Here is a 25,833-nt window from a genome sequence, read left to right on the forward strand (position 1 = left end):
GGAAGGAAGGAAGGAAGGAAGGAAGGAAGGAAGGAAGGAAGGAAGGAGGGAAGGAGGGAAGATAGGAAGGGAGGAAGGAGATAGGAAGGAAGGGAGAAAGGAAGGAAAAGAAAAAGAAAGAAAGAAAGAAAGAAAGAAAGAAAGAAAGAAAGAAAGAAAGAAAGAAAGAAAGAAAGAAAGAAAGAAAGAAAGAAAGGAAGGAAGGAAGGAAGGAAGGAAGGAGGGAAGGAGGGAAGATAGGAAGGGAGGAAGGAGATAGGAAGGAAGGGAGAAAGGAAGGAAAAGAAAGAAAGAAAGAAAGAAAGAAAGAAAGAAAGAAAGAAAGAAAGAAAGAAAGAAAGAAAGAAAGAAAGAAAGAAAGAAAGAAAGAAAGAAAGAAAGAAAGAAAGAAAGAAAGGAAGAAAGGAAGGAAGGAAGGAAGGAAGGAAGGAAAGAAGGAGAGAGGGGAGAGAGGAAGGAATTATTAAGCACATGCTAGGCACCATGTTAAACACTGGGAATACAAATGTTCTCTAGGAGCCTCTGGGGGAAGGAAGGAAGGGAAGAAGGGAGGAAGGAAGGGAGATAGTGAGAGAATGGAGGAAGGGAGGAAGGAAGAAGGAAAGAGTGATTAGAATATAGAATGTCAAATACAGAAAGTACCTTAAAACCTAGATATAAGAGCTAGGAGGAACCTTAGCGTATAGAATTCAGATCTGGAAGGGACCTTAGAGATCATCTTGTTCAATACCTATAAATGGAAAAATTGGAGACCAGAAAGGTTGGGTAATTTGTCAGAGGTCGGGCTGGGAGTCAATGCCAGAAGAAGCATTAGACTGGAGGTGAAACAGTCCCTCAGTCTATGAAGGGTTCATTCCACTGGGCCACTCTGTCTCTATAATTTGTTCGACTCTTCCTTTTCTGGATTGAAACATTCCACAGACTGGTATTCCCACTCAACCCGACCCCACATGCCCCCTTCCCCCAGCTATAGGAGAATTGTGAAGAAGAGAGCTGAATTTTGCCCCAGGAATCTCCAGTATGACCAAGAAGGCAGGCCTCACACACATGCAAAGATTAACTGTCTAAGTCAGGATTTGATCATTATTCAGTGAAGGCACAGATAGCCAGGGGTATAATCAGGAAAGGGAGAGATCAGTGAGGGTTGGGGGCTTCTGGGAAGTCTTCCTAGAGGAAGTAGGGCTTGAACTGGGCGTTGAAAGGCAATTTGCTTTGGAGAGACCAAGACAATTGGTCATATCCTCATAGCCCAGGGTCTATCTGTTCTGCAGCCCCCTACCACCAGCATCCCATAGATGGGGGCAGCTAGTGATACCACCATTTAAAAAGAACCTTGAGCTGGGGGCACAGAGACATGAGGTTTGCTGCAGTCAATAGTGTGATCTGAGACAAATGTATTCCCTTAGAATTTGTTTTGCTTGACTCTATATTTTTGTAACAAAGATTTTCTGTTTCTATTTTCCCCAATCGGAAGGAGTTGGGAAGATCAGAAAATGGATTCTTGTTCATTGAAAAAATTTATTTTTAAAAGATAGCAAAGGTTCAAGGACTCTGAGGTTTGATCATTGGACTGATGCCCCTGAGAGGGGGAGGGGGGAACTATTCCTTTCTCTGGCCCCAGTTTCTTCATTAGTAAAGTAGAGATAACAATCCTTGAATTAACTCCTTACTTCACAGAGTTGCTGAGCAAAGTGCTTTATAATCTGTTTACTATAGAAAAAGTTGGGTTTTGGGTTGTTTTTTTTAAATAATAGCAGCCAACATTGACATAATACTTTAAGGTTTTAAAAAGTCATTTACATCTATAATCTCATTAGATCAGTCAATCACAGGCAATTATTATCAGGTGCCAGGTGTTAGACTCGATGCTAGGGTTACAGACACAAAAGTGTGCCAGCCCAGCAACTCAAGCAGCTCATATTCTAACAGCTCAGTGAGGGAGGGAATGTTATTCCCATTTTACAGAGGATGAAAGTCAGGCTCAGAGGTTAAATGACTTGTCCAGGATCCCACACACAGCAAGTTTGTGACAAAAGCAGGGTCTAGAGCCAGAAGGGACTATCCAGTCCTGCGGCCTCGAGGCCACCTATGTCCCTCTAGGTCCTCGTGTGGCCCTCTGACTGAATCTAAACTTCCCAGAACAAATCCCCTTAATAAAAGGATTTGTTCTGTACAACTTGAACTCAGGTCAAAATTGGATTCTAGGTCCTTGGGTGTGGCCTTTTGACTGAGTCCAAGTTGTTCAAAACAAATTCAAAGAAAAGGAGGACAAAGTAGTAGTGGTAGTGATAGTAGTAGTAGTAGTTGTAGTAGTAGTAGTGGTAGTAGTAGTAGTAGGAGTAGTAGTGGTAGTAGTAGTAGTGGTAGTGATAGTTGTAGTGGTAGTAGTAGTTGTACTAGTGGTGGTGGTAGTAGTAGTGGTGGTAGTAGTAGTAGTAGTAGTAGTGGTGGTGGTAGTCGTGGTTAGTAATAGTAGGAGGAGGAGTGATAGGTGTGGCAGTACTAGTAGTAGAAGTACTACTAGAAGTAGTAGTCATCATCATTGTTGTCCATGCCCTGCCACCCTCTTTAAGCAGGTTCCTTCTGCTCTCTGGGTCTCATTCCTTGCCACTCCCCACCTCCACCACCATGTATAAAATGGAGGTTGGCTAGATGATCTCTAAGGACTCTGCCTGCTTTGAAACACTTGGAATCATAAGAATTGGATCTGGAGGAGACTTCCAAGCTCATCTAGTCCAACCATATGATTTTACCTAAGAGAAAACTGAAACTGAAGGAGGGGAAAGTGACTTGCCTAAAAGTCACGAAGGTCTCAAGCCCCAAAGCGGGATTCGAATCTGTGTCCTCATACTCCAGATGCCACGTTCTTGCCGCTACACTGTGTTCTTCTAAAGGCTCTTCCAGCTCTGTCATTCTGTGTACTTTGTGTTAGGAGGTTTATTCCAGTTCTTAACTTCTGTGTTCAGTCTTCTGAGGACCATGAAGATGCTGAAGGACTATGGGTATCTGTTCTTCATTCAGAGCTAGAAGGGTTCTTAGCAGGTGGAACACAGTGAATGAATGAATGGTTAAAGCAAGACACACACACACTCACACACACACACTCTTTCTCTCTCACACACACACACACACACACTCACACACTCACACACACCCTCTCACACTCTAGCAGGGCTTAAATTCAAACCACATGTACCCAAACCTCTCTGAGATTTGACTGCCTGACCTTGGCCCTGGACTTTTGCAGTACTGTCCTCTGCTGCCCTCTTCTGACCACTGTGGGAATAGGATTCATGGAGCTCCAGCTGCAAAAGCTCACTCTCCTCCTCCCTCCATCTCAGAATTTAGATGGGGAGAGGGGTCATTTGTCCTCTCTCAGTCTCTGGACAGAGCCAGTCCCTGAACTGTTTAGAGAAGAGGAGGGACTCACACACACTCTTTCTCTCTGTCTGTCTGTCTCTCTCTCTCTCTCTCTCTGTCTCACACACACACACACACAGCCTCACAGAATTTCAGAGCTAGCAGAGCCTGGGTCTGCTCCCTTCAGTGGGAATGCTAAGAAAAGGCCTAAGTCGGGAGTTAGAAAACCTCTACTCAAGCCCTGATTTGACCACTTACTTCTCCCCTTTGGATCTCATTTTCCTGCCTGGGCTGGACTATTTGTTCTCTGAGACCCATTCTAATTTTTAAAGTATGTGACTTTACAGAAAGGGAAACTGAGGCCTGAAAGAAGGGGCTGTCTCAGAGCCATAGAGTTCCAGCTGAGCCAGTCCCCAGGCTTCAGGCTGCAAGGGCCTCCTCCCGCACTCAGAAGGCCCTAAATCCAACTCCACTGGCACCCTCTGGAAGTTTGGAGGAGGTCCCCAGGGGAGGCATCCTCCTTGCCCCGGGCTGGGCTGGCCTCCCCTGCAGCCTATTTATAGGGCCCTCTCTCTCCCTGCCTCCAGAGGACATCCTGTTCCCAAACCCTGATTCCACCCACCCTCAGCTCCTCCTCGGAGAATCAAAGGCCAGCTCTTTAAAAACTCCCACATTCCCTCCAACCCTCCCCCCCCACGCCCACACACACACACACACACACACGAACTCCAGGGAGGAGCCCCAGACTTCCGTCTGGGTCTTAAGGTGGCACCAGACATGGATAAGTGGAAAGTGGCCCAGACCAGGAACCTCAATACCTGTGGTTGAGGTCTGTTTCTGAAACTAACAGGACAAGCTCAGGCAATAACTGCCAGGTGCTGATTCTCAACTTCCTCCCTCTAAACCCAATCGATGGGACTTAGGGGTCACAGAGATTCATCTTCTCCTCCCTGGGTGGGCATCACCAAGGCAGTATAAGTAGTACAGTGGATATTGCACCAGGCCTGGAGTCAGGAAGCCCTGGCCTCAGATTACTTATGTTAGCTTGTGACCCTGTTTGCCTCAGTTTCCTCACCTGTAAAATAGGGATAATAACAGCACCTACTTCCCAGGGCTGTTGTGAGAATCAGATGAAACAAAAAGTATAAAGCTCTTAGCACAGTGCCTGGTACATAGGAAGCACTATATAAATATCAGCTTTTATTATTATAATTATTACTGTGCCCCTGGGCCAATCAGTTGCCCTCTCTGAACCTGAGCTCATCATTCATCAAACCCTTTGGATGACTCAGTATACCCCTCTGGGACTGATTCATATTCAAGCCCACCCCTACACTGGGGGAAACCTTCCAAACTGGAGAACTGAGAACATTCATATGGTTCTGTTTCTGGATGCTTTCCCAGGGCCAATTACTACCCTGAAATGACCCTCTCTATCCCTCATCATAGAACCCTAAACTGAGTTCTAGGAGGAAATATTTTAGGGAAAGAACCTTGGCCCTGAGCTCTAATAGTGATAGCCTCTCCAAACTGGGAGGAGCCACAGAAGGCATCAGGTACAACTTTTACCCATTTCAAGAATTCCCAATGAAGGAATCATCCAGGCTCTATTTGGGCACCACTAGTATCAGGGAGCTCATTACTTCCCGAGCTAACTTTTCCGTTGTAAATCAACCCTGATTGCTGCAAAGTTCTTCCTTTATTGAATTCATTCTGTATTCTAGTCAAGGAGATAAAACTGTTAGAATGACAGAAGCAGGGGTGTAGTGGAAAGAACCCTAAACTAGGATTTAAGATTCACAAGTTCACATTCCAGCTTTGCCACTTTGTGACCTCAAGCAAGTCACTTCACTATACTGGTCCTCAGTTTCCCTCTCTGTAAAATGAAAGGATTGGACCAGGTGCTTCTAAAGTCCTGTTAAGCTGGAATGTTTTCTCGTGCAATGAATTATTCTCATAAATCTTCCCCCTCCCTTCCCAGATCCAAGTTCTTGTTGGGGAGGAGCTAATGTGAGTAGCTTAGGTGAGAGAAAGCTGAACTCCTGGTAGAGATGGGGAAGAAGGAAGGGAAGAAGGAAGGATCTGGGCAAGGACTGGAGAGTAGTCTTTACTTGGTCATAGCAGGGAAGGTGAGTCCCCTATTAGTCAGGGAGAAGGGGAAGAGGCAAAAAACCTGCATCTGTTGAACTCTGTAGAGGAATAGGTATGGGGTGGGGGTGGGGAGTTCATGAAAAGCATTAATGGAAAGATCAGCAGACTTGGAGTCAGAATACCAGGGTTCAAGTCCCTGGGTCTGACACTCATCACTTCTCTGAACCTCTTTCCTTAGCTTTAATTTCTTTAGTTTCTTTAGCTGTAAAATGGGAATGATAGTATTTGCCCCACCTACCTAGTAGGACTATGAAGAGGATAATGCCTGGTAAACCTTAAAATCCCATGGACATAGGAACTCGTCCTGTTATTGTGGTCCCAACCCATGCTTCTCTTTGGGGCAACTGCCCTCATCCAGTTTCCTCTATCACTGGATCAAGGAGGGAGATGCTCAGCACATCCAACCTCCTGTGTTCATACTGGGGGTCAGTTTACTATGTTCAGCTCCCCTTTCAATAAACTCCATCAGCTTCCCATTCCCCCTCACCTCAGCCAGCCTCTTAGATTCCCTAATGTCTTTCATAGCTCAGCTTAGCTGCTAGAGGAAGCCCATCCTTATCCCCCTCAGGCCTGCTGCTAGTGTCCCCGCCCAAAGAACTGTATTTGCTTCCTGTGTATATTGTGTATAATGTTATTGTTCAGTCATTTTTTCAGTCGTCTTCTACTCTTCATACCCCATTTGGGGGTATGCCATTTCCTTCTCCACTATATTACAGATGAGGAAGGAAATTGAGGCAAACAGGGTGAAGTGACTTGCCCAGGGTCACACAGCTAGTGAGTGTCTGATTTGAACTCGGTAAGATGTGTTTTCCTGACTCCAGGCCAGGTGCTCTATCTACTGTGCCACCTAGCTGCCCCTAATATATTGTGTAGAGATTGATATGTCTGTATTGCCTCAGATTCAGAGCAAGAAGGGACCTCAGAGTTCATCTAGGTCAAGCCTGTCAGCTTATATATGAGAGAACTGAAGCCCACAGAGGTTGACTTGCCCAGATAGTAAGTGACAGAGGTGGGATTCCAACCCTGGTCCTAAAATTCCAGGGGGCAGCTAGGTGGTGCAATGGATGGAGTGCCAGGTCTGGAGTCAGGAAGACTCATCTTCCGGAGTTAAAATCCAACCTCAGACACTTCTTAGCTATGTGACCCTGGGCAAGTCACTTCACCCTGCTTGCCTCAGTTTTCTCATCTATCAAATGATCTGGAAAAGGAAATGACAAACCACTCCAATATCTTTGCCAAGAAAACCCCAAATGGAGTCACAAAGTGTCAGACATGACTGAAAAATGACGAAAAAATAAACAACAAGCCTGTAACTCCAGGCTACTGCTCTTTCCATTTCCTCAAAGGCAGGGACTGTTTCATTCTTGTCTTCTAGGTCTTGATGCTGAGCATAGGACCTGATTCACATAGTAGGTGCTTTAATGAATGTTCTTTGAATGTTTAATTGGTGGGGTGGCTCAGACAGATGCATGAGGGCCCTCTTATCCCCTTGTAGAGGTTCTTCCCTGGAGCTCTGGGGAAATACTGTGGAACTTTCTCCTCTAATCCTTCTATAATCTGACCAGAGCCATCTTCCCATGGCCCAGTTCTAACTACATCTCTACCCTCCTCAGAATCCTTGCATAGCTCCCTGTGGTCCTAAGGCCCTGACAACCTCATTCTCTAGAGTCATCTCCCCTTGAACCGCTCTAGATAAATTGTGTGTTTTGCCAGCTCCCACTTCCTCACCTCCACTCACATGTATCTAGAATGTCCTTCCCCCTCTCCTTCTCCTGTTAAAATTCTTGCTGTCCTTCAGGGCTGAGCTAGGGGGCTACCTCCTCCAGGAAATGTTCACCAATGTCCAACCCACAGCCTCCAGCCATGTAGTCATTCAGATCATAGGTTCATAGTTCTAGAGATGCAAGGGACCTCAGAGGCCAGCCCTTTCATTTTTCAAATGAGGAAACTAAGGCCTGTGAAGGTTAAGTAACTTGCCCAAAGTCACACATCAGAGGTGGGATTTGAACCCAAACCTCTAACTCCATTTTGGTGCTTTTTCCAATGTACCATGTGCTCCCTTTCTTTGAGATCCCATATTCCTTTGTAAGCGCCCCACCCCACCCCCACTATGGGAATCATGTCCTGCCGGGTCACATGTATCTCTACATCCTAGTCTGACCCCCCCAATCCATAACCTCCCCCCCCACCCCGTCCCCAGGACATGCCTGACTTCTTTACTTCTCTATTCTCCTCAGGCTGAACTCTGGAGGGAGAAATGGGTCAGGGAAAATTTGGAAGATGGGGTGAATCAGTCTCCCCCTCCCCAAAAGGGAAGAGAGAAAGTCTGGACCTGGGCTTGGTGTGATGAATTTTCTGGTGTGATAAATTGATGGCACCCTCTCAGGTCCTAGCTGGCTCTGGGTTCTACCTGCGTGTGCAAATGCAATTGTCTGTATCTGTGGCCACGTGGGCGGTGGAGCTGTGGCAGCCAGTAGATGTGAGTGTCATTCTGTGGCATTTTGTCTCTTTATCTGTGTTTGAATACCTGTGTTATATCTCTGCCTGTATCCCTGTCTTCCTGTATATGTCTGTGAGTGTGGGTGTGTATCTGGTATGTATTTTTATCTTTTCTTTGTATGTCTAAAAGGTGTAGATTCGTATCTACGTATGTGCCTCTATATTTCTGTCTTTCTGGGTTTAAATGTGTATCTTTCTTCTGTGTATGTCTATGTATGCACGTATCTGTATGTTTGCATCTGCCTTTATCTGTCTGTGTATGTCTGTGGGGGTGGCTGTGGGGGTGGATCTATATGCCTGTGTATGTCTCTCTCATTCTACCCCAGGAAATTTCCCTGCCAGACTCACCCAGACCCCTTGGTAGCCTTGGTTGCCATGGTGACAGCTCACGGACTAGGATCTCTGGGATCTTGCCTCATTAGTAAAGCAACAGGCTCTGGTCCTGATGAGCACCTCCTCCTCTCCCCTACAATTGAAGCCTCCCTGACACCCTCCCCTTCCTCCCCCTAAGACACCTCTTGGGTCTCTCTAGCCCCTTGCTCCAATGATTCCTTCCCACCTTCCCTTGAGCAGCTTCTCCCAAGGTAGGTAGGCTGAGACCCTGGCCCCTTGAAATCCTTGATCTGCCCCCCCCCATGCTATGGTCACCAAGCCTCCTGGGGAAGCAGAGGAGCCCAGAATAAGGTTGACCTAGGTTTCACTGGGCACCTTAGAAAGTCTGAGAGGTCACCAGATTCGGCCTTACTAGACCTCAGAAGACAGATGCTCAGCAGCTCCCTCTGGGAGCTCTGACTCCAGTCCCATTTAAATTTTCTTCTCCTTAGCATATGTCCCAGACACGCCTTCTGCCTCCTTTCCTGTCCAGCGTGGTTCCTCCTGTCTCTCTTCATGCACCCTACCTCTTAGGTCTGGACCTCTTGCATTCCCCCAAGTGTCACCCCTGGAACTTCATTCCAAGCTCCTCTCTGCTCTCCTGCCTGGCTCACAGTACCTTCAGCCTCAGTTCATCACTAGGCAGGGTCCCTTCTAGCTGTCTCCATGGCCTAGGATATACTGGGAGGAGGGGGAGGGGGTGTGAAGAGGAGAATTCTGCTGGAGGAAAAAAAAGTGACCATAAAAACGCTTCCTCAAAACCACAATAAGGGCATTCTGGGTAAACTGTTGTTCTGAGACTTAGTGCTTTGAGGATGGCAAAATCCTTTCTCCTAAAGCCTTTGGGAGAGAGAAACCTCTCCGTTGCACAGATGAGAACACTGAGACCCTGAGAGACGAATTGAATTGTCCATGATCACACATCACTTATGGGTACCTGAGGTGGGATTCAAACAAGTCTCCCTACTCCAGGACCAGCTCTTTATCTCCACTGCCCTTTAGGGGTAAGCTGCTTCTTTGGAACTTTTCCTGTTTATTTGATCTGTTGATTGGTTAGTGGTTGGTTGGTTTTTTTTAATTGGATGTTTTAGGGGATTATCTGGTTTTGAGTTTACCTTGAATTTGCTTTATCTAATATGTCTTGTATATACCTATACAAGGTATTAGAAATGTCTTATTCTAGTTTTAAGCTGTTAAAACTTAAAGAGAAAAAAAATGTACATGTGTAGGGTGTCCCAAAAGTCTTGGTGCACTTTAAGTTGTTAAAGCTTAACCTACTCTGCTCAAAACATCAGTCAGAGGTCTGGCCCCACTGCTGGCAACTGCAAGCCCAGGAAACCAGGTCGCACAAAGCTTCCTGGGTCCCGTAGTTCAGAGTAGCCTTAACATACTGGGGAAAGAGGAGGGTGGAGGATGGTGGAGGAAAGATGAAGAACACTGATTTTGCCCAGAAAAATGGGGAAAATAAATCCTCCATGTTCTAAGTACCAAAGGAAGTCCTTTCCTACTGCAAAGGCCCAGACCCAGAGGTCCAGGAACCCTGAGAGAGCCCATCAGGAACCTCAGTTTCTGTACTCTGCTACCCCAGCCCAGAGGGGAAAATCCCAAGTGGTGAAACTAAAATCCTCTAATCAATCAATAAGTATTTATTAAGTCCCTAGTATAGACAAAAGTAAAAGTTACTTTAGCAGGCGGTCTATAGTGGGTATTTCATTTATTTAGGAGATGCCTGCTAAGGCATCATCATTCTCATCACCTGTAAAATGGATGTAAATATCCCTATAGTCCTGACCAGTGGGAGTGAGGGAGATGGCTAATATATTTATTTATGTAAAGAGCATATAGGGATAGGAAACCTGTGGTTTCATGAGTAGAAGAACAGCCAGGTGAGGAAACTCTCTCTCCCAATGCAGGGCTGCACAGCTTAGAGCCCTCAGAGGTCAAGTGACTCCCTTAGGTTCACACAGTGTGTGTCAGAGGACTTGAACCCGCCATTTTCCTGACTCTGAGGCCATCTCTCTAGGCCATTCTGTTCTTCTAAAGTGCATCTAAAACATTAAAAGTGCCACATAAAGTCCACTGGGATTCTTTTCTTTACCATCTGCCTCCCCACCATGCCTGTTGTGGCCTCTGTCTCCACTCCTTTACCACGGTCATCCCCATCAGCTCTGTCAGCAGCAGGCAGTGGAGGGTGTGGGTGTCTAGTCCAGGAGAGAAGTCAGAGCTGGAGATACAGATGAGGAGGACACCTGCCTAAAGGAGAGAGCAACTGTCACAGAATGGACACAATCTCTGACTCCCCATAGAACCCCAGTTCTTACCAACTGAGTCACAGGTACAAGCCAAAGTCACCAGAAGGACTCAGTGGGAGGGGGCCAGCTACCTGTAACCCATCCCCACTGCTAGGGACGCAGTTTTCTCAGAAGGCGGGAGGTTTGGGATGCCCTCACTCCATAAACACTGCCCAATGACTCCTGATTACAGTGGTGCTCAGTAAGTATGTGGGTCTGTGTCTATTACTAGCAATATAACATGGAGCATCTGACGTGCTGCCCTGGCCCATTTTTCAGAGTTGTCTCCTACATGGTCCTTGTGTGAAAAAGCATGTCTGCGTACAAGCATGCAACTGCGTACGTAGCATCTCAAAAAATCAATAGCTACGTGACCCTGAAGAGGTCTCACCTCTCTCACCTCTGTTGGTCTCAGTTTTCTCTGTCTGCAAAATGGGAATGATACTCTACACAATCTCCTTCACAAGACCGTTGTGAGGAAAGTGCTTTACAAACTAGAGAGGGCTATTAAAATAGGAGTTACTATGATCATTGTTGTTACTGTCACTGATAAGGAGAATGGCATCTGTTCACACTTTTCTGTATACATACATAAAGTGTGAGTGTTTTTACCCACAAAAGCAGGGAGGCTTGGGCTAGATTACAGGGGTGGGGAACCTGAGGCCTCCAGGCCACATGTGGCCCTCTAGATCTTCAAGTGTGACCTTTGACTAAATCCAAGGCCTTGAGGCCATGTGTGGTCCTCTATTTCCTAAAGTACAGCCCTTTGAGATTCAGTCAGAGTTGCACTTGAGGACCTAGAGGGCCACATGTGGCCTTGAGACTGTAGGTTCCCCACACTTGGCCACTAGAAGGTAGGAGACCTGAGTCGGAGTTTGGACTCTGGCATTATCTCTCTGTAGGACTTTCCACCTCTCGGGGTCTCAGTTTCCTTCTTTGTAAAATGGAGCTAGTGATTCAGGTTCTGCCTCCCTCCCAGAGCTGGGGTGAGGATCCAAAGAAATGCTAGCTAGAATATACCTTGTCTGGTACCATATCAGTGTGAACTATTTTTTCTAGGCTGACCTGAGGGCAGGGACCAACCAGCTCTCCCTTACTCTTAATTCTCCTCCATTGCCTTGAATTAGGGCTTATAAATGTTTGTTGAATGAATCAATTATTTTATCTGTGTGTGTTTGTGTGTATATTTGTGAGCCTAATTTGAAATGTATGTGTTCCCCTCTATATGTGTTTATCTGTGAATTGTGGGACTGTGTGTCTGCCTGAATGTGTCAGTGAGAACTTATATGGACTGTTTATACACATGCATGTAAATGTGTGTTTGCATCTTCCTCCCCAAATGCACCCTCTGGACGTGTGTGAGTGTGAATATGTCTGGTTTCGCATACAGGTTTGTATGTCGATCAGATTGTGAGTTGGGGTAGTCAGGTTTGTGCGGGCTCCTAAGGGCACCAATGACAACATGTAGGATTGGCTCTCAGCCTACATGTATCTCTGTGTACATGTGTGTATCTGCATATCCCCCCTGCGTGTGCCAACAGGTGCATGGGTGAACATGTATGAATGTGCCAGTGAGTACAAGAGGACATGCGTGTACCCCTGCTAGGGCAGGTACCTCTCTCCAAGGGCATTCGGCTGAGCGGCTCTGAATGTAAATCAATCTCCCCCTGTGTGTGTGAGGGAAGAGGGGAGGGTGAGGGGCCTCCTCCCAGCCCCCGCGCCTGCAGCTCCCCCCCATTCCTCCCCCTCTAGAGCTGCGCCTGCTCAGCCCGATGCCTGGCTCAGCTGGCTCAGCTTCCCCTGACAGCCAGCGGCAGGCAGGCGGCCGCCGGCCCAGGCACAGACCAGGCGGCAGCACAGGGCCCAGGCTCTAGGCACTGCCTCCCTGCCTTCATCCATCCCCCTGGCCCTTGGCCCTGGCCCCCAGGCCCATGCTGCAGATGGTGAAGACCCTGGCCCAGTTCACCATCGCCCTGGAGGACATGCGGGAGATGGGCGATGGCGAGCAGCCAGGGCCAGGGCTGGAGATGGGGACGGGGATGGGGCCAGGCCCGAGTGGCCTGCCAGGGCCAAGCAGTGGAGGCAGCAATGAGGTGACAGGGCTGGGGGGGGGGTCTTCAGGGGCAGGATACTAGGGGATGGAGTGGGGAAAGCCAAGCTGTCTCTCTTCTGAGGGGCCAAGTTCTGTGTGAGAGGCCAGTTCTGGAGCCTAGAGTATCTTTACTGGGGGCTTTGGGTTCTCTGGTGCATGTGCATGTGTATCTGAGGGACCCTGACCTGGAACTCAGGACTGGGAGGTATCTGCATGGGGAGCTTTGGGCTCTAGAGTGGGTGTGGGAGGCTGTGACCTAGGACTCTGAGTTCTTAGGAGTGTTTATTGGGGGAGGGGCATGATCAAGGCCTCTGAGCTATTGAGGTCGGAATTTTGGGGGGATCTATCACTTGAGTTTCTGAGGTATTGGATGTGGGTCTGAACTGGGACTGAGTTCTTAGGTGTATGTGTGTGCCTGTGTAGGGATCTGACCTGGAACTCTGGGCTCTGTGTCTGGGGGGTGGGATGGGTAGAACTATTAGGGTTCTCTGACATGGGCCTCTAGGATCTATGTCTATGGGAGGATGTGTTAGGGGCCTCTGGACTGAGACTTTGGGTTCTGTATCTATGAGGAGGGTGGTGGAGGATTGCTTGGGATCTTTGCCTTGGGACTCTGGGATTTGTGTCTATGATGAGGGGATTAGGGTCTCTGGTCTAGAACTCTGGGATCTGTGTCTATGATAGGGGTTGCCTGGGGTCTCTGAACTAGGACTCTGGACTCTAAGAAGTAATTGGAGGCCTCTGACCAAGGGCCCTGCTATCTGTGGCCTTGGGATAGAAGGTGGTCTGTAATCCTCTCTGACAAGAGACTGGCCTAGGGACTGAGGGTTCTGCAGTCTTTGAGCTTCTCCCATATGAGGGGGTCCAGGATCTGAGGCCTGAGAGCTGGTGTCTGTGATTAGAAAGGCTCTCTAATCTTGGGGTTTCTTAGGCCTGGAGCCTATTATCTGAGAAGCCCTCTGGTAGGGAGGCCTGGAGTTTGGTGAGTCTCCATCACGTTAAGGGGTCCAAGTTCAACAACAGTTCAGCTAGGAAGTCTGTTATTGTGGGTGTCTGAAATGTTAGGCATCATGGTCTCTGGGGTATTTGGTCCTGGACCTTGGGATATTGATAACCTTCTGGAAGGCTGCAATCTGAGTGTGACTGCAAGGGAATTCTATGACCTAAATGTCGACCTTAAGGATGTCTATAATGTATATACAGGGTGGAGATGGGGGCAGAACCCCTATAATCCTAGGGGTTCTGGGTCTAGGCCAAGAGGGCCTCTGGGACTGGGGAGGTTGATGTGATTTGGTAGTGCCTCTGATAGGGATGGGAGATATCTGTAAAATGTCTATGACCTGTGACCTCATTTCTTCTCTCTGAGCCTCATCTTACCCATCTGTAAAATGGGGAAGAAAAGACTTACAATCTGTGCCCTAATGGTTGTTGGGAATAGAACCCCTTGTAAGCCTTATAGAAGTAGGAGCTGTTGCTGTTCCTGTTACATCACAATATCAGGGTGGGGACGGCTGGGGGTATTTGACTTCACAATGTGGGCGGCCCCCACAAGTAACTGTGACCTCACAGTATCTCTAGGGGTCTAGAAGTAAGATTATATATTACCTCATGGGGTCCCTGGAATGCTGGGGTATTGGGACCTTATAATGTCTCTAGAAGTCTGGATTTAGAGGTTTCTGGGATCTCAAAAGTGCCTCCCAAGGGTCGGGGGCATATGACTTCACAATGTCTCTGTGGGACCAGGATATTTGTAACTTCACTCCCTGGGAATGTCTGTGACCTCAGTATTTCTGGACAGCTGGGTCCAGAGGTATCTCAGACCTCAAAGGGCTTCCGGGATGACTAGTTCTGGGGTTGCTTATGACCTCACAGTGTCCATTGGGTACTGGGCTATTTGTGATCTCACAGTATCTAGGGGTAGGAGTAATGGAGTATTTGTGATCTCAGTATCTCAGGAGGGCTGAGTCCCCAGGTATCCAGTCTCATAGTACTTCCGGAGGGGCTAGATCCAATGCCATTTAAACCTTCATAGTGCCCCTGGAGAGCTGAATTTGGGGTTGTCTTTATCTTTTCTCTGTCTCTGTGTATACATATCTCTACATCTCTTTCCCTGGCTTGTTTTGCCTCTGTGACTATGTGTAACAATATTCCATGCCCTTTTTTGTCTGTACACATCTCTCACTGGGTCTCAGTGTCTCTGTCCATGTTTCTCTCTGGGCCCTGTGTCTCTGTCTCTGGGCATCTCCATCTCAGCCTCTCTATGCCTTTTCTGTGTTTGTCTCTCAGCTTATTTCTGTCTCTGTCTCTTGGGGTCCTTCCCCCTGTCTGGGTCTATATCTCTGTGTCTCTCTGCTTCTGTGTCCATGCCAGGAACTCTGATTCCCCCAGACTTATATGAGATTCAGGTTTCAAGGTCTAGATTTCCATGCCAAGAAGCCCCCTAGGGGGGACCAGGGAAGCATCTGGAGGATTGGAATGGAAGAGAAGAAGGCTGAAAGCAGCATGTTGTGGAACAGAGGCTTGGCTTTGGAGTCCAAAGATCTCTTCTCTGTGGCAAATTTAGGATTTGACCATAGCTCTTGCGATGTGACCCTGTGCAAGGCCTTTCCCCTCTCTGGGCCTCATATGGACTTGATGATCTCTAAGACCCCTCCCCCAAATCTTCTGATCTCATGAGAGGACACACAACTGAGTTCCCTTACAGGTGCTCCTGATACAGCCCTGTGCCTTGCCCACCTAGTACCACATATGCATACCCTGACACCCATCTTCCCTTTCTCCATCTAGGGAAGAATGCTCCTTTCCCCAGTACATGACACAAGGGGCAGGCCTGGGAGCTTTGGGGGAAAGTTCCTTTTAAAAGGCACTTTGTGGATACCATTAGGTTTGGGGATCAGAAACCCCAGTAGGGCAGGATGGTTCTTCAGGCACAAAGGATGGCCATGGGGCAAGACAAGAGGTAACAAGCCCTGATTCACATCAGGAAGAATTCAAATTAGATTCCAGGGGGGCAACTTCTTAGACTTTTCTGAGAAGGGCAACCAGGGGAGCCTGTGAAAATAGCTTTCCTGGGCAGTAGCTTCCCAGGGTATAAGATGTCAGTATCCAGGCCAGCCCAAGAGTCAGGAGGATGGCTCTGCTGACTAGGCAATGGCTTATGATCCAGCTGATGATAGCCAATATCTCCTGGAGTCTAAAGTCCCTAGACAGACAGACAGATAGACAGTCTCACACATACACACACACACACACACACACACACACACACACACACCACATTCTTTTTTTTTTTTTTTAAGCAATTGGGGTTAAGTAACTTGCTCAAGGTTACACGGCCAGGTGTTTCTGGGTGGGTGCTAAGTGTCTGAGCCCGGGATTCGATCTCCAGGTTTTCTCAACACTGGAGCCGGTGCTCTTACTTGCTGTGCTACCTGGCCGCCCCTTACACACCACATTCTTAAACATCACTCCTCAGCCCTGTGTGAGAGGCAATGTGATGTAGTCAATAGAGAATTAAACTTGGGGTTAGGAAGACCTGAGTCCAAATCATTCTTTCTTAATCATAGTGTGACCCTAGACACATCACTTAACCTCTCTGTGCCTCAATTTTCTCATCTGTAAAATGAAAAGGTTGGAATTGATGACCTCTAAAAGACCCTCCCTTTCAGCTCTCATCTGTGTCTCCTATGATCTCTACATAATAACAGGGAACAATTTGGTGCCCACATTGGCCCAAAATATTTTTACTTGTTTGGGACAGTGACTTTGGTCAGTAAATAACAAAGCAAAGGAGGCAAGAGTTTTGTGTTACCTGAGTTAGTCCCTTCCCACCACACTAGAGTTAGAAGGGTCAAGTTGTTGGGCTCTCCCTACTGGGAATCCTAGTTCTGGCTGGAGAAAGGAGACTCAGAGATGTAACAAGGTCAGCTGCCCACATCAGGTCTTGGTCAGTGCCTAGAGAGAGACTGAGTCAGGACTACCAGAGCCCAGAGGACGAGAGAGATCCGTGCGAGCTAGAGCAATCAGGAAGGGCTCCCTGGAGAAGGCTGGGTTTGAGCATGCAGTGGGTAAGGGAGTAGAAAGAGCACTGTATTTGGAGCCAGAGGATCTGGATTTTGAGTCTTGGCTCCGGGGCTCGTCTACTCTGGCTCCACCCTCTCTGGGCCTCAGTTTTCTCTCCTATAAAATTAAGAGATCCATTAAGAAATCCATTCAATAGTATCAAATTCCAATAGGAACAGGGGCCACTAATTCATTCATAAGATTCCTTAGGACCACATATTTAACTTAGTCAATAGAGTCCATTGACTTATAGTCAATAAGTCAATTGGTTTATTAAAATGCAATATTATTTATGTTTTATTGCATTTTTATTATTTTGTTAAACGTTCTCGAATTACATTTTTCTCTGGCTCAGGCAGCACTCAGGAGTGTCTTGGCCCATTGGTCTAGGTTGATACCTCTGCCCTAGGTGATGTCTTGGGTCCCTCCCAGCTCTATCCCCTATCAGTCAGTGTCCTGGGCAGCCTCACCTTTTTGGAAGGATGTTGCCAGGCTGAGGAGGGTCCCAAGGACATGGAATGACCAGGTCTAGAGACCAGGTCACAGTGTAAGTGGGTTGAAAAAACTAGGAATGTTTATTCTGGAGAAGAAAAGACTTGGGGCTAGGAGAGCAGACTTGATAGCTGGTCTTTAGGTGTTTTAAGGGAGAGATTGTTTTGTTTGACCCCAGAGGGTAGAACCAGGAGCTTTAGGTGAAAGTTGCCAAGAGGCAGATTTTAACTTGATGAAGGAAAAACTTCAGGAAGAGAGTTGTCCCAAAGGCTACCTAAGGAAGCAGTGAGTTCCCCGTCCCTAAAAGTCTCCGAGAGGAAGCTGTACGTTCATTTGTTGGGGGTGTAGAAGAAAGAACTGCTACTCAGATGGAAGTTGGACAAGATTCCCCCTAATGTTCCTTCCAGCTATGAGATTCTAGGGTTCTGGGATCCTGGGAACTAGACCACACAAAGGTCATCATGGTATAATGGGGTTGGGGGTGGAAACCTAGGCTTGAAATTAGAATATCTAAGGTCTTGAGTCTGAAACCTGATACTTACTATCTGTGTTATTCTGGGAAAGTCACCTTATCACTCAGCCTCAGTATCCCAATCTACAAAATTGGTATAATAATACTTTATACTGCCTATCTCAAAAGTCTATTGCATCAAATTGCTTACTGTCTCAGGAGGAAAGAGAGGGGGAGGGAAGGGAGAGAGGGAGACAATTTGGAACTAAAAAAATGTTCATGAATGTTAAAAATTGTTTTTACATGTAATTGGGAAAAATAAAATATTTTTAAAAGCTATCACAAATATACAGATTAAAGGATGTATATACACATAACATCAACTGTCATCATCATTATCATCACCATCATCATCGCTTCAGTTGGACGGGGCTGGATTCTGTAACTCTGCTGTGTACCCATAATGTGACACCCTACAAAGTTTACGTCCTAATCATGTTCATATGGCTGTAAAGTTGGTTCTTGCACCTAGCAAAGATGTGCAAGAACCCAGGAGGAGTGGGGAAGAAATAATGGAAGGGAATTGGTTCCAAAGACTGTCTTCACCCCACCCCTTGTCCTGACCAATGGCAATGATGAAAACAGAGATCCCCATAATGAAGTCTTACCCTCTGCTATTTTCTCCTCTCTCCCAGGACATGAGAAAACATGTCATCATGACACTATTGGACACAGAACAGTCTTATGTGGAGTCCCTTCGGACGCTGATGCAGGTGAGGGACCCAGGGACAGGGCAAGGGGCTCTGTTGTTTATCTACTCTGTCTTAGGTAAGAATACCCACATCCCTCCTACCACCCCTATGCCCTGATGTGTAAGAGTATAACTCTGGCCTTCCCTGACCTAAAGGGCAGGTAGGGCTAAAGGGAGAAAAAATGGGAATTGGGGTGGAAATGGGGAAGAGGGGGAGTGTTTGTGTGTCTTTCCTTTGGAGAAATAGGAAAGTAGAATAACACCTTTGTCCTTCCAGTAGAGAAAAGGGACTTGGGATGCTTTGTGTGTATCTTTCCATTGGATAAATGGGGGGATGGAATGGTGTATGTCTTTCCACTGGTGATACGGGAAAGAGAGTCTGTGTCTTTCCAATGGAAAAATACTGAAGTGAAGTGGTGTGTGTCTAGTTTCTATTGGAAAAATAGGGAAGTGAGATGGGTTTTCCACAGGTCTAAATGGAATCACAAAACTTCAGAATGAGAAGAGATCTCAGTGAATATCTAGTACAACCCACACCCCAAAGCAGGCCAAGGCTGGGCAGACAAGGGGGGAGCACAAGGAAGTGGGGAAAGCATTGACTCTGGCCTCTGCACGAAGTCTACAGTTCTACCCCTGACCTGACCCTTCCTACCTGTGTAACAGCAGGCCTCAGTTTCCTTATCTGTAAAATGAGAGGATTGGTCTCAATGGCCTCTAAAGTCCCTCCTAGATCAGAATCCATGATCCTGTGAAACAGTTTCCTCATTTATAAAATGGCAGCAATAATTTTTACCTTTTCTATGGACTAGGTTGTTGTGCGGAAAGGGATTTGTAATCCTTAAAAGAGCTCGAAAAAGTATAGACTTCCAAGTGATTAATAGAATAAAGATGATTACAATGCCTGCCCTAGTTTAGTTAGAAAGTCAATATAGCCCACAGCTACTCAGCAGGACACTTAAGATGGAGCCTCACAGTACCCTGCCCACACCTTCCCCTCTGCTTGTAAATTAGGTAACTGAGACCCAGTAGATTCAGTGACTTTTCCAAGAGCTTTCAAGTAGCAAATAGTAGAACCAGGGTCTAAAATATGTTGAGACTAGATGCTCCCAGAGGACAAGGGCCATCTCTTTCAGTAGGTGCTTAATTACTGCTTCTCCACTTGTCTTCCATTCCCATGATAGTTGAATAATCAGGTAAAAGCAGAGAGAAGCCCTACAAGTGCTTTCCTTCTATGGTAACCTAGCATAGACGATGGGAGCCAGAAGTCCTACTTCTACTACTATTCAGATGTGTGAGCTAAGGCTGGTCTACACTTGGGGTAGCTAGGTGGTGCAGTGTATAGAGGGCTGGGTCTGAACTCAGGAATACTCCTAAGTTCAAATCCAACTTCAGACACTTAATAGCTGTGTGACCCTGGGCAACTCACTTTACCCTGTTTGCCTCAGTTCCCTCATCTGTAAAATGAGATGGAGAAGGAAATGGCAAACCACTCCAGTAGCTTTACCAAGAAAACCCCAAATGGGGTCACAAAGAGACAGACATGACTGGACAACCAAAAAAGGCCACACCATGAGTTATCAATGGATTCTAGTCCAGAATAATTAGATTTAGAACAAGAAGAGTCCTGATTACAGCCTCCAAACAAGTGGTGTCAAACTCAAATAGAAATGCATTCAGTCATTATTCAGACACATCCAACTCTTTGTGAACCCATTTAGGGTTTTCTTGGCAAAGATACAGGAGTGGTTTGCCATTTCCTTCTCCAACTCATTTTACAGATGAGGAATTGAAGCAAACAAAGTTAAGTGACTTTCCCAGGGTCACACAGCTAGTCTGAGGTCAGATTTGAACTCAGGAAGATTATGAGTCTTCCTGACTCCAAGCCCAGTACTCTATTCCCTGAACCAGCTAGAAAGGAATATGGACTTGGAAAACCACAAATCAACAATATCTATGTTGTGTTGTATTTTTATTTATTTTGTTCAACATTCCCAATTACATTTCATCTGGTAGGGGCTGCCCTTGGGAGTGGCCGCAAGTGTGGCACCTCTGATCATTTTACAAAGAAGGAAACTGAAGCCCACGAGCTAAAATGATTTACAGAGCCAGTGTTCTCACCCAGATTCACTTCCTTTGAATTTGGGGACCTTTCCACAGCATCGTCAGCCCAGATCTCTGACTCCCATCCCAGGACTTTTTCTTTTGCCCTTTACAAGTATCTCCTAATGTCAAAACTAGAACCCAAGCCTCCTGGCTTCTACAGTGAAGCTTTCTTTAAATCACCACACACTTCCTGCAGCCCTCTGTGTATAGGGCCTGGGGCTGGGGGTGGGGAGGCAGGATCATAGGCACTCACTATAGGATCAGAGCTGGAAGGGACCTTAGTGTTTGTGTCGTCTAACTCCATCATTTTACACTGAGGTAGACAGAGAGAGGGGCCCAGGACCACCCAGGTAGTAACACAGTCCAATTTTGAATTCAGGTCCTTTGACTCCAAAGCCAGACCTCTTTCGACTGTGCCTCAGTGCTCTTTCTGAGAATTCAGTTTGGGAGAGACAGTGGAAAAGCAGCCCAGGCCCTGCCCTCAGGGAGTCCCCAGGCTAGCCAGGGAAGAAGACATATCCCTCTGAGGAGGTACTGTCCCTGCGGATAGCTCTGCCAATAGCCCCAGCTCCCCAGAGAAGACTTCCTGCAAGCAGTGTAGGTTAAGCTTGAAGCCTCATCACACCGTGCAAAAGGGACTGCACTGGGTGGCAAAAGGCCCAAGTTCAAATCTGTGCCCTTCCACTCACAAATTGGGAGACCTCTACCTGGCCCTTCCCCAACTGAGGCCTGGAAAATGAGGGGGCTGGGCTTGAGGTCCCTCCCTAGCTTTGAGTTCAAGGGACTATAAACTAGTTCTCAAAAATCTGATTGGTTTTTGTGTATTCAGGTGCTGGTATCCATTGATCAGTCAATAAGCCTTTACTGTGTGTCTGCTTAGCCCTGGAGATATAAAAGCAAAAGTGAGGGAGCTCCTGCCTTCAAGGGAGATTACTTTCTAAGGGGAAATAACTATGCTAATAATACCTGACACATATATAGCCTTTAGGCAGCTACGTAACTCAGTGGATAGAATCAGTGGGTTTAGAATCAGGGAGACTCATCTTCCTGAGTTCAAATATGTTCTCAGACACTTACTAGCTGTGTGACCCTGTGCAAGTCACCCTGGCTTGCCTCAGTTTCCTCATCTGTAAAATGAACCCGAGAAGTAAATGGCAAACCACTCCAGTATCACTGCCAAGAAACCCCCAAATGGAGTCACAAAGAATCTGACACAATGGAAAAACAACTCAGCAACAAACATTATAACCTTTGCACTTTAAGGTTTACAAAGCATTTTTTGCATACATTGTTGGAAAGTGGCCTTAGAGGGAAGCCAGTAAGCCCTGGGGTGGGGAGGAGCCAGGATTCTAAGATTCTAAGAAATCTAAGAAAAGGGTGGAGAACATTTTAGGTATTGTGCAGAGGCCTGTGCAGAGGCATGGTGATGGGAGGTCCAACATTTTTCATGCAGCACTCCAAGTAGGCCAGTGTGGCTGGACCATAGAGTGTATGAAGGAGGAATGATGTACAAGAAAACAGGAAATATAGGAAAAGGCCAAGTTGGGAAGGGCTTTAAATGTCAAACTGGATTTTATGTTCAATCCTGGAGGTAATAGGGAACCTATTATTGAGTAGTGGAGTGACGTGGGCAGCCCTGTGCTTTAGGAAAATCACGTTGGCAACTGCATAGAGGATGTGGGGAGAGACGTGTGACTGGGAGTGCAGTCAGAAAGCTAGCTCACTGTGTGTGTATGTGTTTGTCTCACTGAACCGGACCCGAGAGGCTTGGGGCTCAGGAGCGATGGGGCTGCCTGCTCCCCAGTCCCAGCCCCCTCCCAACCCAACTTGGTCCCCCTAGGGTTACATGCAGCCGCTAAAGCAGCCCGAGAACGCGGTTCTATGCGACCCGTCCTTGGTGGATGAAATCTTTAACCAGATTCCAGAGCTCCTGGAGCACCACGAACAGTTCCTGGAGCAGGTGCAGAGCCGTGTGCAAGAGTGGCACACTCGGCAGAAAGTGGGCGACCTGCTCGCACAGTCGGTGAGTGCCACTCCCAGCCCCCCGCTCCTGGTCCTGCCACCCCTCCCTCTGCCCCACCCTGGACTCCAGCTGCCTCCTAGGGGCTCACAGCCTTGCCTGCACACATGTCCACCCCGCCTGGACACTGACCTCCAGGGCCAGGCACTGACCCCGCCCCACCTGGACACTGACCTCCAGGGCCAGGGATTATCACACACACATACACACACACACACACACACTGACCTCCAGACACTGACACTGACCCCTTTGCCCAATCATGGACTCAAATCCAGACTGTCACATTGCTTCCTGTCCCTCCTTCACAGGGCAACAACCAAGATACCAAACTTTCCTATCTCAGATGCTTATAGCACCTAGATACTGATACCCCAACCTCGGGATTGATCTCCAGACCCAGAGATTGACACTGACCCTGACCTAGAAACTGACTCAAATATTGCTCCTCTAGTTCAAGTACTGAGCCTGTCCCAGAGCCAGACACTGATATTGCCACCACTGCCTGACCCTGAGCCAACCCTTAACCCTGGCCCCACCCTATCTCGGGCTAAGATTCCATACAACACTCCCAGGGGCTCCTGAGCTCAGAGAGCATGACGAAGTTCCCGGATCCTCTGCCTTGGGAGCAGGGGGAGGTTGGCCTCTCCTTACTTTCTCAGAGGTCTTTCTTTGCTATCACCTTATCTGAATGTCATCCCTGAGCTAGGATTATTCATGCTGTTATAGCTGAAGAAACCAAGGCAAGAGAGAGGAAGTGATTGACCCAAAATGACCCAGCAGGTCAGTGGAAGATCTAGGACCAAGACACCAGTTTCCAGTCTGAGGCTGTTGACCAGCGGACCCCTGATTCATTCATTAGACCAGATGACTCTTTTAATCCCTGTCCCCAAGTACACACACACACATACACACACACACACACACACACACATGCCTGTGCACTCGTGAGCATACAGTCACATCCTGTATAGTGTATATGGGACATCCAGAGGACCCAACAGTAAATTGTAGCTTCAGGCTGACCACAAGGCAACTGAGACTCAATGTATTGTGGTTGAAAGAACTCAGGGCATGAAACCAGAAGATCTGCCTCTGATACTTGCTAGATGTGTGACCTTGGGCTAGTCTTTTCCCTTTCCCAAGTCTTAGTTTCATCCTCTGTAAAATAAAAGGATTGGGTTGGAGGATCTCTAAGGCCCTTCCAGATATAGCTCAATGACTTGTTATGTGCTGAGGTGAGACGGGTTAGTATGGACCTTAGAGCAGACAGGCAGAGCTCAGTGGAAGAATGGACTTATATAATGATCCCTAACGCCACCCCCTTCCCCATATCCTTCCACCTACCTCTCTTCCATTTCAGTTCTCCAAAGACATCCTGGTCAACATCTATTCAGCCTACATTGATAACTTCCTCAATGCCAAAGATGCTGTGAGAATTGCCAAGGAGGCCCGGCCTGCCTTCCTCAAATTCCTGGAGGTATGGGGTCCAGGGGAATGCAGGGAGGATGGAGCACATGACTCCCATAGGAATAACCTCTAAGCTTGGGGATGGAGGAAGCCTCCATGAACGGAACATTGGGATGAGGGAGTAGAGCTTGGGGCCACAATCTGCCCTCTTCATCTACCCCCAGTGGGGTCATTTTGGTCACCTTAAGGGTCCCCCTATCCCAGTAGACTGTGAGCCCTGTAAGGACAAAGATATTGTCTTATGTAGCAATGTGCATGCAGCGTGCCCTTAGTCAATGTTTGTATTTAGAATTAATTTGAATTGAATTAAATTGAATTCCATGTAAGAAAAGGAACTATTTTTGTGAACTTTGAGGCTTCCAACCTGGAGGGTATTCTAGCCGGGGCTTTGGGCCTTTACTGAACTTTGTCATCTTTCAAGGCTCCAATTCCTTAAGGAAGAGTTTCTAAATTACAAATTGTTTTTTTAGAAAATATTTTTATAATCAATACAATATTAATTAATCATTAGTATTTTGATAATTAACAATATAATTGGTTTCCTTTGCCATTCTGGAAACTTTATTTTATGCAATTAAAAACATTATTCTGAGAAAGGGCCCCCAGGTTTCACAAAAAGTTACAAACCCCTGTTATATGGAGGGAATCCTGAGAACCTTTGCCTTCACACCAAGGACTGTCACCTTTCAGTCCCCTCTAAACTTTCCTGAGCCCTACCTGAAGTCTCTGCTTCCTGGACTTAGCCTCCTTCTGAATCTACTTAGCTTCCTGGGCTCAGAGACTGGTATCCACTGCTCCTCTCCCTACTCACCTTCCTGCCCCTGCAACAATCACTGGGCACCTGCATCTGGCATCCACATCACTTATTCCCTTCTGTTCCCAACCTTTGCCACCACATACTTCAGACCCCAAGAGTATGTTGTCTATGAACAATAACACACCAGGAGAAGGACATTAGATGTGTAGTTGTAAGGAAAAATCAAGACCAGACAGATATGAGCCCCTCATGACTCAGACAAAACTGACATCTGTCTTCTCCAGACATCATTTCCCACTTTTACATACCCACCCTCATTTGGAAGTTGCCCACCTGGTTGCACTGGGCCAAACTCAATGGCCCATTCTACACACCCAGGCTCCCTTTTAACCAATCAGAAAGATTCTGAGTTCCTGGCATGGCTGTAGGGTGTTGGCCCAGATTACTATATTCTCTTCCCTGGTCATAAAAAGAAACAAAGGCATAGAAATGGGTACAGGATTTCTGCCTCCTAAAAATGAGTCTAATGATTTCACCAGGGCTCCCTCTGCTTATATATGCTCATCTTTGGTCAGTGGGATAACAGTGTTCACTAACCCAATGGATGAGTTTCTGAAAGAACTGGAACCTTAATGGAATTTGTGTCGATTGAAATGATTGTTTTCTGTGCTTGAGGCCAGAGCTGGCCCATGAACTTGATAGAGCTCTCATAGTGAATCAGACTTTCAATTCACTTCACTACATTTTAATTCAGTGAGTACTGATTAAGGCCCTACTCTGTGCTAGGGAATATCAAGGAAAAAAGAAGAACCAGTCCCTGTTCTCAAGGAATTTATACTCTGCTTGGGAGAAATAAGATGGACCTCAGTTAGTTATAAACAAAATGCACAGAAAATGAATACTGCAAAATAGTTCAGCCAAGTGAAAAGAACTTCTCTCCCTTCACCACTCTTCTTCCTTCT

At 46.9% G+C, this 25,833-nt stretch overlaps 1 protein-coding gene across 2 annotated transcripts in view; it reads left to right on the forward strand.

The window, feature by feature from the left end:
• Positions 1–25,833, forward strand: part of ARHGEF17 (Rho guanine nucleotide exchange factor 17) — a 150,900-nt gene that overhangs the window by 84,852 nt on the left and 40,215 nt on the right. For both annotated transcript variants that reach the window (XM_069070811.1, XM_069070813.1), the window contains exons 2-4: positions 18,466–18,543; positions 22,465–22,647; positions 24,008–24,124. In XM_069070811.1, the coding sequence (XP_068926912.1) occupies positions 18,466–18,543; positions 22,465–22,647; positions 24,008–24,124 (378 nt within the window). The remainder of the gene's footprint in view (positions 1–18,465; positions 18,544–22,464; positions 22,648–24,007; positions 24,125–25,833) is intronic.

Source organism: Petaurus breviceps, unplaced genomic scaffold (assembly GCF_028583685.1).
Source record: "Petaurus breviceps papuanus isolate PSGF00001 unplaced genomic scaffold, PetGlider_PUasm1.0 90823, whole genome shotgun sequence".
Lineage (NCBI taxonomy): Eukaryota > Metazoa > Chordata > Mammalia > Diprotodontia > Petauridae > Petaurus > Petaurus breviceps.